Below are 13203 nucleotides of genomic sequence, written 5' to 3' on the forward strand. Positions count from 1 at the left end.
AAAGATTAGGTAGAGAACGTGGGTTTATTGAGTCAAGGAGAGCCCCAGAACCGACGCTTGTCGAATCTATAGGATGGCTAGAGCTAAGTAGAGCGCCCAGACGATCGACGACCAGAGCAAAGTGCAGAGACAGACTAAAAAGGTATGCCGGAGCAGGCTTGCGATCTATGCCGCGGTGCCGCTTGGACCGAGTTAATATGTTTGTGCTACAGATCCCTTCCTTAGCGGCGCCTCGCTTGACCAAGAAGGGCATCTCTGCGCCGGGGCGGGCGTGGCCCATGCGGACCTGTCAGCAGAATTACGCGGCGGGAGAATGCACCCTTAGGGCTAGTGGCAGGGAGGCAGTCAGACGAAGTCAGGTCACGAGAGGGCGAGAGCACGAGAGAGAGAGGAAAAGAGGCTCCGCCGACTAGTAAAAGGGTGGGCCTATTCCGACCAGGGTCGTGGGTGTCTGTGAAGGGCGAATTGGGAAGATGCTACATTACCTGAACCCCCTATTGATTCATTGATTCGCCCTGATACAACTATCAGACTATCTGTCAGGCTATCTGTCAGGCTATCTGTTGCTCGATTACTCGACAGAGTAGCGACACCTGACGATCCGACCGATCGGCGCTGTCGTCAACGCTTTTGTCACTCTATGCGAGGCGTGCCCAGCTGCCGGGCTTGAGGCTGTTTGATGCACCGCGCGCTAGAAAAAGGTCTGTCTGCTGCCACGCTTTTCAGCACGTTTGCGTTCCTGTACCGGCGCTGCTGACAGGTCTGCCGAGGGACGACCTAGCGCTGTGCGCCGGCTGGAAAAGATTTGGCGTGCCTGACTTGTGGCCAATGGCTGGGCCTTTGGCGTGCTTGGGGCCTGATTTGGCCTGACTTGGCCTTTTGTGTGTGCGGAACTGGCCCGCTCCAGCTTCGGGAAACGGGTGCGGATGACTAACGACAGGGTCGCAACGCTAGGGCGGGATGGCGCGGGATGGTCTTCCGTGCGACCGGCTGTCGTAATTGGGTGGTAATGGTTAATGCGCAAGTCCACCGCGGCCCTGTTTTTTTCTCACGGTTTTTATTATAGATTCTCGTTTACTCTCCTCCCGATCCGAACTTGGGCAGTTTGGTTTCTATTATTTCTCCGTGGATCCGTGTGGCCTGGGTTGACGGCAGCTGAAAAGAAAACGTCCTGGCAGGTCTCGCTAATGGGGACGTTCACACGACTTACCAATGGCCCGGTTCACGGAAGAAAAAAAGAACGAAGGACAGCAAGAACAATAGAAAGAAAGGCGGACCGAAGGCTCCTCACGGGAGATTCGCGATGCTCGCTTAGGTCGATGGGCGCACCGTCAACCTGGTCGAGGGAGGGGCGAATCTCGGTCGTTTGCCTTTAAAGGCTGATGAGGACCAAATATTGGCCTTGAAATAAGAAAAACATCGAAAGGCGAGGACTGGGAAAAGCTTGCCAAAAGTCCCCGAAGGACAAGCCTGAAACAGCAACAGCACATGATGTGAACGGTGGCGGGGGAACCTTGGAAGTGGGAAGAAACCCCCGGGGAATGGGAAAACCACATCCGAATCGTCTTCGGCGATGGTTGCGACCAGCCACGTCGTCGAGCCAGAAATCAATGCGTTCCAGCCCTGGAGGTGGCTTTTCACATGTAGGTAAGCAAGTAAGCATATAACGAGCCCGCCAACTCGGCTCAACGCTCTCTGTGGGATGGCCCACTCTCTGTTGACTAGATGCCTAGTCTCGGCCCAGGAGCAGGCCCGGGCGGGATCGTTCTCGACGGTCTAGCTTGTTCACTATTGGCATTGACTCCGAGTCGTCAAGCTCAGCACCGGCAGTCTGCCAAGACAGCGGTTCGATTTCAAAGTCGAACAAGGAGCAAATTCGGCAACACAAGCGGAGGAAGTGATCCGTTATCGACTCGGACAGATTGTTCGGGATGCAAAACAGCCATCTCGATAGATCTAACCGCATCGCAGTCGTCCCAGCCTGCTGGGCCTTAATTCCGGAATAACTTCAGGAGTGGTGCCGATTATCCATGGCGACTTCAAAAGGTCGACTAGCTAGTATTCCTTGTGGCATGGTGGCTTGCGGTGTTTCATCTTGGCCGAGGCACGCTGAATGAAACCCGGATCTAATCAGCTTCTAGATACTCCTTACTGCCAATTACGAGCGGAAGAAAGCGTCGAGCTCGGCTTCTCCTGACTAAATCCGACATCGCATGTTGGCTTTGCAATGAAAGATGTTCCTTGAGTTAATTTCCCAGACCCTTATATGGTCCTTGAACGCTCTGCTTGCTCCCGACAGTTCGGCTTGCCCCTTGCATTTGTGCCCCAGCATAGCCGACTTCACCGTCCGACGACACGAACTCTCCGCATTCTTGCAAACCATTGGATGCTTACCACGCACTATTTGCGGCCGCAGTACTGGAAGGCGCCATCATTCTGTTGCTTGGCAGGCAATAGAAACTCACACAGGAGGACCTGGCCGTCCTTATGGTGCAGTACGGCATCACACTTTGAATGCCATGATCGGCATAGCAGGTCCATTCTGGCATTGACAGCAGTGACTCGGATGGCATCAGATCATGCCAGAAGGAGCAACTCTACGGCTTCAAAAGGGGGACAGCGTTCACGTGGGCAGTGGCCGATGCCGGTCATCCGCAGTCACGGCAATAACACGGCAATAACACGGCAATAGGCCATGCCAAGCCCTGCCTATTTCTTCTATATACGGGAAATGATTAGCGAAATACAGCTAGTTATCAACACGTGAGCTCTCAGGCGAGCAGCGGTATAATTCCGAACGATCTACTGTAAATCCATCAACCTCGAAGGGCGCTAGACTCCGGGTTGGGCTTCCTAGCCTCAATCGTAGTCTTGGCGGTCCGACCACCGCGCATGAATCTAGCATCATACTGGTGCGGCTCACGAGAAGGGCCTTTCAAAGGGTCTAGGCTGTCTATTCCTGGGAACTTGGCTACTTATTATCGGAAATTCCTTAGCTGCGAGGAACTGACGATTCATTGGATGGCAGGATCCGGAATAGAGAGGGCTAGAATAGATAGTGACATCTATTAGTTGATAATGGTTGCAGTCTTTCTACTGAAGCTTCCGGAGCAGCAAATGTTTGACAAAGATTAGCGTTCAGCTATTAGAGTCAGCCAAGATGGAATAGAAGCCAAAGTCTTGAGCTTTAGCAGTCGGGCCTGGATCCTATTTTGACGATACCATGCGGAGATTGTGGCCGCACGAAGAGCGGTGTTGGTGTGAGCCTTTTTTTTTCAGCAGCAAGTCCTTCGAGACGATCACTGGAATAGCTCAGCATGTCGCGGGACTGGACCCGAATCATGAGGTATTAGGTTTAGGAAGGTAGGACCATCCTCGGATCGATCCAGGAGAAGAGAACTGCGATCTTCTCCGAGCCCCCCGAGAGCCTCATCCGGAACAAGACGCCTGAGTGGTGCATCTCGCTCGACACTCGACTTCCCGATGTGGCGATCCTGTAGGGAGGGCTACCTCCGACGTACTGCGGGGCTGGAGGCGTCGGTAACATTCCGGAAACCAACCGCGCTCAGCTCGGGGACGCCTGCTGATTGAGGTTCGACACCCGCAGGAAGTTGTGACTAGTAGAGATCTTGAAGACCGAGTATGACGCCATCCGGCTCGCCATAGCCACGGGCATCAACATTGTCGAGCCTGTCCCTAGGGCACTAGAGGTGATGTCCGGGCCGAGAAGAAGACGGAGGCCCACCCTCTCAAGTCACGATCCGGAACTCCGTCCACGGGCTATGGTAACGCATTAAACCCACATCTGGGCCGTGTCACAAGCGATCCCGGCAGGTCTCCCAGCTCAGCTCGGCCTCCCCTCCATTCCCCTCATCGGCACGTAGTGGTGGATCAATACTGGCTGTTGGCCGCTCTACAGGGGAAGGCTGCGTGGATCATGTCGCGGATAACGACTGGAGCAGCGGCCTGGTGCGTCTAGGGAGAGGACGGGTCATTATCTACAGCACGGGTACCTACGAAGGTCTGTTTCAGCGACGTTGAAGAGGCACATGAGAGCAGACCGTAGCGTGAGGTTTCGTAGACAGCCGGCAACTTGCGCAATTACCTATTCAAAGTGGCCTATCGTGAGGGTGTTCGTGAGGACCAATCATAAGCGGAGGTATCAATCAGCTTGGTATAGACAAGACCACAATCCATGTTGGTTTTCCCGCGATGTCTTGCTTGTGTTGATTGACCCATGATTCCCCATTGCCGGACAAGCAACAGCAAGCTCAAGAGGGCTCTGCATAAGAGGTCTTCGCATGAACACTGATGCGTGCAACGACAGCACACCTTTCCTGACCGCCAAGGTAGACTATTCTATAGGCGTGCAGGTGCCTTCATACTAAAATGTCTTCAAGGGCCGGAGGAATCTGAGGAGGGAACTGTACTCCAAGATGATGTTCTTCCCCGGCCATTCCCCAAGTCCTTATGATGGATTCTGTAGCACTTAGTTATGTCCTAGGTGTGCTGGGTTATAAAGCTGTATATTGATTGCCTATAGCTGTTCCAACTGAATAAGCTGCCACACTCTGTCTACCTTGTCCTCACCTCCCAATCACTCGTGATTTATAGAACTGATACCTACTCACTGAAGCTCATTTCCTGTCTCAATTCAGCAGAGCCCTCTCGCCTATTGAATGCATTACCAAACCTCCTGTGCCAACCGCAGTTCTGGTTTTTCCTCCCACCTCATTTCACCTTTTGCAAAAGCAACGCATTTGCATCTCCTCTCCACTGGAAACACTTTCACTCATTTCTCTTCTTCTACTCCTCCCCTTCCATCAACAGATTTTCTCAATCGATTCAATCAACAACGAGTAATGGCGTCCATGAACCAGCCTCGCGACCACCTGAGTCGCCTCCCGCCTGAGATCAAGCTCGAGATATTTGCATGCCTTCCCGCTGCGTCCGCCCATAACCTGTCGGTAACCACCAAGGACTTCCGAGCCTTTCTCGCATGCCACTACGCCGTTATCACCCGCAGCCTCATCGACCAGGTCATCCCGCCGGAATGCGTCAAGCTGGCTTTCATGGTCATCAAGTCTCGATTCGTGGACCCGACTGACGGCGAGTCCACCAAGCAATTCATCGCGAGCCACATGAACCAGAATGCTCTCGAGGAGGGGCAGCTCTCACTCCGAGTTGTGAACGACATGATGGCAGTTCATCGCGCCATCGTCTCCCTGAAGCAGGATGCCAGCGGTTCCATGCCCCGTAGCCCGATCGGATCGCCCCAAGACTACATGCGCGTGCTACAGACCTACTACGTCCTCGAGATCTTCTCGAACCTGTACAATCTCTCGAAGGGGTCCTCTGCAGCTGGCGAGGCTGGTTTCGGGTGTTTCACGCCTCCACCAGGAGGTCCAACAAGCGTTAACCTGTTTGCATGGCCGTGCGGATTCTTGGGCCATTTCGCCCACGATGAATTGAACATGGTGCTCAAGGTCACGCATGCACTGTCGTGGCACTACTCAAGAGGTAAGTTGGCTCTGACCACACACGCACACACCCATACTCCCTACCCTGCCCAGATTGATGCTTACCCGATATGACAGTGGCTGTTACCCGAGCCTGGACGAGCCGAGCGCTGCAGGCGAAGAAAGACGCATCATGCAACAAGAACACCTCGAGCTCCACCCATCTTAGCATTACCCACAACAGCATTCACCCCGGTTTTATTCACGGATTCGAGGCAGTTTGTGCCGTCATCGATCACCCGGACACATCCGACCTCGTGAGATATCATGAGCGATTCAGAGCGGTCCTCAGCTGGCTCCAGGAGCTACAATGGTGGCTGCAGATCAATCTGGCAACCTCAAGCCTGCTGGCCTGTACATACCATGCCAGGGAGGACATTGCTGGTGACTCTCCATTTCTGAGCGGTCTTGGCAAGTGAAGATCATGGCTTCGGTGGCTGGTAAAGACTAGACTTCGCCAGCGAGTGTAGGATTATGGGTGATGCAGGGCACAGAGCGTCAAGCTCACTTGGATGACCTCTAGATAAGCATGATAAGCAATGAATGAAACACAAATGTCATGCTACCACTGTTTTAGCTTCCCCGTGACTCCCATCTATTGTTTTCTAACTGCTAGCTCGAGTAACCCTGAGTATCCTGACAGGCATCGCCGCCGCGTAGAACAGCGAGGTCTGTTCTCGTATGGACTTCACCGGGAAGTTAACCTCTTGTAAAGTAAACCTTGACGTTACTGGAAATGGATTAGTGAATGCTCTGCATCATCCGGACAACCAAAACTTACAGCACTCCTGCCTGAAACCCTCGTAGGTCTGCGCGTTTCTGATTACCCCTGCGATGACTACCAACAGATTCGGTCTCAAGTCGAAGAGCTGACGCAGTGTGGAGACGAGAGCTTTGATGGCTTCAGGTTCGTATGTCTACGGAGTTGTCAGTCACCTGGCAACATGCAAGACCTCAATGATAGATACTTACTATGTCAGCTCCGACCACAATGTCGTAGGGTTCAGTCTCGCATTCGCGCTCGACCCAAGTCCCTTTCAGGTCATCACCCCACCACAGCTTCGTCGCTTGGACTCTCTTCTCATCCAAACCATTCAGCGCGACGTTCTCTTTGAGCGCTTCCACCACGCCCTCGTCGCCGTCCGTGGTCGTGACGTGTTTCGCAGCCAGCTGTTTGCCGCAGAGAATAGCCAAGAAGCCGGTCCCGGCACCCAGCTCCAGAACCTTCTTCCCGCGAAGGAGATCTTGTCCTGTCGCGGAGAGCAGATACGCAGCAAGGTGCAGCGCGCCCTCCCACGTCCGGAACCCGGTCGTCTTGGATCCCGAGACGAGGTAGCGCCTCTCCAGGATGGTGACAGTGGATTCGGACTCATCTGAGCCTTGCTTGGGACAAGTGAAGGTCACATAGGACTTCTGCTGGTTGGATTCAAGCTCTGCTGTCTTCTCGTCGGCTAGCAGGGACCCGAGGTGGGACGTGAGCGCATCAGAGACCACCTGGCGACAGCGTCAGCAGAGGTCAATGTGCAAGATCGCGGCGTCATGGCTTACATCTTGCTCCTCAATGGCCTTCTCAATCCGAGCAACCAGGAGCTTCAGGACGCGGGCTTGGTAGGGCGGGGGCGGCAGATGCGGGACGCGACTGGCGTCAAACAGGTTCTTGTACAGCCAGGTCTGCACGTCGGCGTTCTTCAACAGCTTCAGCGGCGGCCATGCGAGGAAATCGGGTTCGAAGAGCTGCAGGTACTGGCGGCGGAAGACGACCAGCCGCTGGTCAATGTCCGAGTCTGTCATGGCTGGAAGGAGGCGGGGTTCTTTGGGCGACGTTGAGTTACGCTCGCAGAGTTGCCGCTAAATTTTCAGCGGGAAAACCCCCACCATCATGCCCTGAAAATCAGCAGCAAGTTGCAACCCCACGCCCACTGAAGAAGCACCACCACGCATGAGATCGGGCTTCAGCTGCAGAGCACTTGGCAATCCCTGCAATTCAATCGCTGAAGTAGATGCAGCAGAATTGGGAGCAGATTTGGCGATCCAAACACCTTCGGCGCTGTTTTCCAGTGGCTGCAATGCCTGCGTTCAGGTCATTTCGGGCGGCATCATCTCCGGAGGTCACCCTACGTCTTTGTCTACTTGCTGTATCGACTTCAAAGAAAACAGACATTGAACAATACAAATCCTAGCTGCTGTCTTGTCTTTTCAATTGACTTGATCAGACACAATGGCCTTGTTCCCTCCAGCTTCCCATAAATAACCGGCCCTCTCCCCGACTGCTGATATGATTTTGTCTTCTGGTCACCGTCTCTACATACACCAGCGAAGAGCACCCACATTCCTACCCTATCCCTCACCCCCAATTGCTAAAGAGCTAACGCAGACAGCTACCATCATGGACGCACCTGCAGACAAGCCCGTGAACGACGGGAAGCCCCGCTTCTCAGTCGATCGACTAATGGAGTCCGCGACGCCGGACCTTGACATGCTGGATGCCCACATGACGGGGCTCAGGATCAGCAATGACCCCGAGCACCGAAATGTCCGCGCCGACATCAAGGAACTCACTCGCGACGACTTAGTAAAGATACTCATCGGCCTCTGCGACGCCGATCCACTGAACACCACCCGTGTTCACAGCATTCTCGAGGCCGCCCGGGCCGAAGGACAGAAGATCCGCGATGCCGACGCAGCGCTCCGCGCCGACGGCCACCAGTCCAGCTGGCAGACCCTCAACCAAGGTCGTGTAACCATCGAGCACATCCGCAAGGGTGGGGCCGACGTGACCCCCGCCGACGTTGCACGGCCCAGCCACCCGACTGGCGTCAGACTCCCACCCCTGAGAGCTGGCGAGGCCGTCTGCTTGAACTGCCGTCGCCGGTACTTCCGCAAGGAAAACCACGACGAGGCCTGCGTTTGCCACACAGGCGAGCCGGAGCACCGACCTGCTGCGGAAGCCGAGGGCGAGACGCCTAGCGAATCCTGGACATGGCCCTGCTGTGGCCAGGAGGAGCTGGACGTCGACACCCCTGCGCATCCCTGCACGGTCGGCAGACACGTCCCCCTGGTCGTGCGCCCTGGCCCGCCGGGCTTTGGCTTCGCCTTTTCTTCCGACGACGACCGAGAGCATACCGACGATGACGGAGCTCGTGGCTCACGGAATCCGAGGATCTCGAGGAAGAGGGAAGTGCGACTAGCTCGGACGACCCGACGCCCATGGTACTCTTCCAGAGCGACTAACTCATCCGTCATCTGTTCTAGGTAAGTTCCTCGATTACCTTTGCTGCTGAACACACCGTAGTGGTGTACACCCTCCCACAAGGGGGGGTTTAACCAAAACCCCGAACTTCAGGGGAACCGTACACGGTTCTGATCCTGGATAGCTCTTGCAAATGAGAGCTGAGTACGATATGCGTATGAATGGCTTACTGCTGATGTATCCCCATCGCTGATGAGATGGTCCTAGCACTAACGCTATGGTCTAAGCCACCTAGTTTGATAGAGCTATGAATAGAGCGATGAGATAAACCTGAGAGGCCCCCAACGTGACATGTTTTTGTTTTACAGTGCATGCGTCCTTCCTATTTCACTGAAGCGGATTTAGTCCCAGCTCAATATGTTCATCACGGCCCATGCATTATCCATTGGCTATCGACTCTTTATCATTGTGTATTACGTGTCTCTCATTGGCTTCTTGTAACTTCAAATATCAGACTCTCCGGTCTCCCCTACCCAGTCCAGACAGCTTCGATCAGAGCAAAGAAGGCCTCGGGCTTGGCCTCGACCTTTTCGATCTTGAACCGGGGGTCGACCTCTTCTACCAGAGCCTTCCACTTGGACACGGACCTCTCCTTCGCATTGAACAGGGCCATGACCCGCACATCCGTGGCGGTGCCGTACTGCTTCATGGACCGCGGACTAGCGTCTTCTGCTTCTTGCTGAGAATCCGCCTCGACCTTCTTGCTCTCGCCCCCTCTCCTTCCTCACTCACGTTGCCCAGGTACTCCAGAATAATGACCTTGGCCCCCGGCCGCAGCGCCGGGATGAGCCCGCGCAGGATCTTGAGGCACTCGGCGTCGGGCCAGTCGTGCAGGATCAGCTTGATTAGGTAAATCTCGGCCTGGACCGGCTGCGGCTCGAAGAAGGAGTGCGCGCTGAAGCTGACCCGGTCCGCCACGGCCGCCGGCCGGCTGGCCTCGAACGAGGACCGCACCTGGGGCAGGTCCTGCACCGTGATGGTGAGGTCGGGGAACTTTTGCGCAAGGACGAAGGCGTCGTGGCCGGCAGAGCCGCCGATCTGGAGGCCGTTAGTTACTGGGTCCAAAAGCAAGGGAGGAAGTACATACATCAACCACGGACGCCTTGCCGGCCGACGCCCAGTCGTACGCAGCCAGGACCTTGTCTTCGAGCAGGAAGATGTCCTTGAGGTAGCTCATGAACTGCACAAAGTTGCGCTGGCGCCAGCCCTTCTTCTCGCCCTCCCCGTCGTTCTCGATGTAATCCCACGACGTCTCGAACTTGCCGCCAAACTGCCCGCCCTGGTGGAACAGCGCAAACGCCGTCTCGTCCGTCTTCTGCGTCAGGTCGGTCTTCCCGCTCGAGAAGCGCCGCAGCGCCTCGGGCAGCACCATGAGCGGCGCGCCCGCGTCGTCCAGGACCGTGGACACGAGCGCTCGGAGGCCCGGCTGGCGAGCTAGCGCGGCGGACCGTGAGGTGTGCCTCACGCGCGGGGCGTTGCCGTCCTTGCCGGCCTCCTCGGCGAAGATGCGCAGCGTCATGGCGTGCTGCAGCAGCCGGTAGACGACGGCCTGGGGCAGCTGGACCTCGTGGGCGATGTCGGCGTAGGTCGTGAAGCCCGTCAGGGGCACGGCGCCCCAGAAGCCGAAGGAGTTGAGGGTGTTGAGCACCGTCGCGTCGGGGATGGCCTGCGATGCTGTTAACGGCTGTTCGATCGCATGTTCACATGCTTCAAGTACTGCGGGGACCTTACCGAGTGGCAGTAGTTGAAGATGCTCTCGCTCGGGCCCTGGGCCAGCCACCACATGTCATTCAAAGAGTCCAGCAGCTTCTGGCGCACCATGAACATCTCGCCCGTCAGGTTGGAGTAGCTGGTCGGACTGTCGGCCGCGAAGGAGACGGGGGCACATTGTTCTCCTTCATCTGCTTCGACAGCTCACCCGAGAGCTCCGTGATTCGAGCCGCGAGGCTCTCCAGCGTGGGGTTGTCCGAGTTGGCCATGATGGGATTCGTGGTGAGCTTCAGTCAGTCACCGGTTAGTTCGGGGAAAAGGTGGCAACAGTCATGAGACTAGGGAGTGGGGGACCACTTGGTTTTGTACGTCACCGTAGGTCCCACCATGCAACAAGAACACGCCCATGCGTCTCTGCAAACGTGAGGCAACCCGTTACCGGATGGGGTATGGACATTGGAGCCTAGAGAGAGAAAACCCCTCACACGAGCCAAGCTTCACGGGCTTGGCACTGGCAAAGAACATCCGATTGCGAGAGTGGTGCGCATCACAATTGCCGCTGATTCGGATCTGATAAGATAACTCCGGCGGCTTGGCGTCTGCTTAGGGTTTAGTCCTATGGCCCACCCGGGGACGAGAAAACCCCGGGGCTCCTCATCGCCTGTTAGTCAGCGCCCCGATCTCGGATCGCGGTGACAAAGTTACTCAACTCGGCAATGGTCTGCAGAGTATGCACGAGATCTTGCCGTTTGGGGTCGTGCAAGAGGTTGTGGGGTGATCACATTGCAAGGTTTACATAGTCATACATCTGAGTGAAACAGGGGAAGTATCGTAATAGCACCAACAAGAGATCTAAGACCAATCACCTCCAAGACCCAAGGGCTCGTTCCTCTCCACCCGCGCCATGAGCTCGTCCACCGCCCACTCCTCGTGCACGTACCCGGGCGGGATGTTGCTGTTCTGGAACGGGGTGCCCTTCTGCAGGTGATCCAGGGCCCTGGGGAAGTTCTCGCGTACATACTTCTCCGGATCGTGGCCCCAGAGCCACCGGCCCTGCTCGGGCACTAGATCTTCCGTCTTCTTGCTGTCGGCCGTCTTGGCGTCGCGGTTGTTGCGCTTGGCGAGGTTGACGAAGCCGAGCTTCTGGCAGCAGGATACTCGCTCAAATCTGGTGCACATGTCAGTTAAAGAGCCTTTGGATAGTGCCAGAGCTCAATGCACCAAGGATGTGGTTAAGAAGGGCCGAGTAAAGGCTTACCGAAGCTTATTATGGACCCTGGTCGCCCAGGGAACGTTCTCCTTACCGCCCAGCTCCAAGCATGCCGCAAGGTAGATGGCGTCCTCGAGTGCCTGGTTGGCGCCGTTCATGGAGCTTGGCAAAAGCGTGTGCGCGGCGTCTCCGACCTGGACGACGCGGCCCAGGATTGACGTCGTCAGGGGCTGCGGGTTCCTCCACATGATCTTCCAGTCCACGATGCCGTCCTTGGGCGTCAACTCTATGAGACGCTTGAGGAAGGACGGAAAGGTGGGGATAGTTGAGACGTAGTTCATCACGGTTGACGGGTCGACGTTGGCGAACCAAGATTCTGAAGCGGTACCTTCGTCCTGTTATTACATTAGCTTACTTCGCGATCATGGTAGGGAAGCCCGTACCTTGTGTGTCATTCCCCAAGTAATGATGTCTTCTGTCCGCATTATGGTCATATGCAGTCCTAGGCTGGTTCTGAGGTCAGAGCCGAATCATTCTTAGTGAGTCTTACTCCGTGATACTGACCCATGGAACAGCTGGAAATGGGGATGCCCATCGTCCAGGATCTTGGTTCGCTCTGAGACTTCCGCATCATCAGCGATCATCTCCACCGGAAACGCCGCGCGAAAACCCGCCAGCCCACTCGGCCACACCCGGATATCTTGACCGTTGACGAGTGTATGCGACTTGGTGCCGATCCCATCCGCAGCCACAATGACGTCCGCCTCGATGGTGCGACCGTCATCAAGCCGCACCCTGGCCTTGTCGACGTCCTCATAGAACTCGGCGGCGCAGCAGTCGTACTCGATCTGGACGCCGATGCACTCGAGCTGTGAGATGAGCATCTGCAGGAACTTGTGCCGGTGGTGGAAGTGGAAGCGCCTGGTAGGGTCGAGCTCGTCGGTGTTGTTACTGCCCTCGCTCTTGTCGAACGAGAACGGAGAGGGGCCGGAGATGCGCTCGCCCGTGTTCCGGTGGAAGGAGACGCGCGGGTCTGCCGCGATGCGATCGTTCTCGTCGGCCATGTCGGGCCATGTCTTGATGTGGTTGACGACCTGCGGGGCGATCATGAAGAAGTCGCCTAGATGCTCGCGGGGTCAGTCAGCTAGTTCCATGTAGCCACGAGTAGAGTCTATAGAGTCTGACCTTGAGTGCGTGCAGCTGAGTTCCGTTCGAGGATGCGGACGTTGTGGCCTTTGCGCCAGCATTGCAGCGCCGTGTAGACGCCGGCGGGTCCTGCCCCCACGACACATACCGAGATGCCGGACAGGGGGCTTCGGGCCAATTGGGTGAGGCTCTTGGCACTGTTGGACACGCTTGGGCTTAGAGACATGATGAAGTTACGATCCGATGACTTCTCCTGGATATGCGAATTGAGTTACGCCCAGAATGAAATAGACTTGGCGCAGTCGTCGCAGCCAATGACGGGCTTTTATCTGCGTTGCTTAACGCCTATGCGAGTTGCGCTAATCTTC

The 13203-nt window shown here is 56.0% G+C and overlaps 5 protein-coding genes across 5 annotated transcripts; 1 reads left to right on the forward strand and 4 right to left on the reverse strand.

The window, feature by feature from the left end:
* Nucleotides 1-4871: 4871 nt before the first annotated feature.
* On the forward strand, nucleotides 4872-5594 carry PG997_007140 (uncharacterized protein; the record flags this gene model as incomplete). Its single annotated transcript, XM_066811455.1, has 1 exon — nucleotides 4872-5594. The coding sequence occupies one exon, from the start codon at nucleotides 4872-4874 to the stop codon at nucleotides 5592-5594; it is 723 nt and encodes a 240-aa protein (XP_066670378.1).
* A 530-nt stretch (nucleotides 5595-6124) lies between these two features.
* On the reverse strand, nucleotides 6125-7310 carry PG997_007141 (nicotinamide n-methyltransferase; the record flags this gene model as incomplete). The annotated part of the gene is made up of 4 exons (XM_066811456.1): nucleotides 6125-6249; nucleotides 6301-6436; nucleotides 6492-7013; nucleotides 7068-7310. 4 exons carry the CDS (start codon nucleotides 7308-7310, stop codon nucleotides 6125-6127), a joined length of 1026 nt encoding a protein of 341 aa, XP_066670379.1.
* A 778-nt stretch (nucleotides 7311-8088) lies between these two features.
* PG997_007142 (uncharacterized protein) lies at nucleotides 8089-8640 on the reverse strand (the record flags this gene model as incomplete). The annotated part of the gene is made up of 1 exon (XM_066811457.1): nucleotides 8089-8640. The coding sequence occupies one exon, from the start codon at nucleotides 8638-8640 to the stop codon at nucleotides 8089-8091; it is 552 nt and encodes a 183-aa protein (XP_066670380.1).
* A 598-nt stretch (nucleotides 8641-9238) lies between these two features.
* PG997_007143 (sterigmatocystin 8-O-methyltransferase) lies at nucleotides 9239-10748 on the reverse strand (the record flags this gene model as incomplete). The annotated part of the gene is made up of 5 exons (XM_066811458.1): nucleotides 9239-9448; nucleotides 9502-9807; nucleotides 9857-10453; nucleotides 10501-10627; nucleotides 10681-10748. The coding sequence occupies 5 exons, from the start codon at nucleotides 10746-10748 to the stop codon at nucleotides 9239-9241; spliced, it is 1308 nt and encodes a 435-aa protein (XP_066670381.1).
* Nucleotides 10749-11331: 583 nt separating this feature from the next.
* Nucleotides 11332-13061, reverse strand: PG997_007144 (uncharacterized protein; the record flags this gene model as incomplete). Its single annotated transcript, XM_066811459.1, has 5 exons — nucleotides 11332-11647; nucleotides 11738-12084; nucleotides 12133-12196; nucleotides 12254-12809; nucleotides 12875-13061. 5 exons carry the CDS (start codon nucleotides 13059-13061, stop codon nucleotides 11332-11334), a joined length of 1470 nt encoding a protein of 489 aa, XP_066670382.1.
* Between the last annotated feature and the right edge of the window lie 142 nt (nucleotides 13062-13203).

The sequence above is a fragment of the Apiospora hydei genome, assembly GCF_038363865.1.
Source record: "Apiospora hydei strain CBS 114990 chromosome Unknown utg000005l_segment0_segment0, whole genome shotgun sequence".
NCBI classification, from domain to species: domain Eukaryota; kingdom Fungi; phylum Ascomycota; class Sordariomycetes; order Amphisphaeriales; family Apiosporaceae; genus Apiospora; species Apiospora hydei.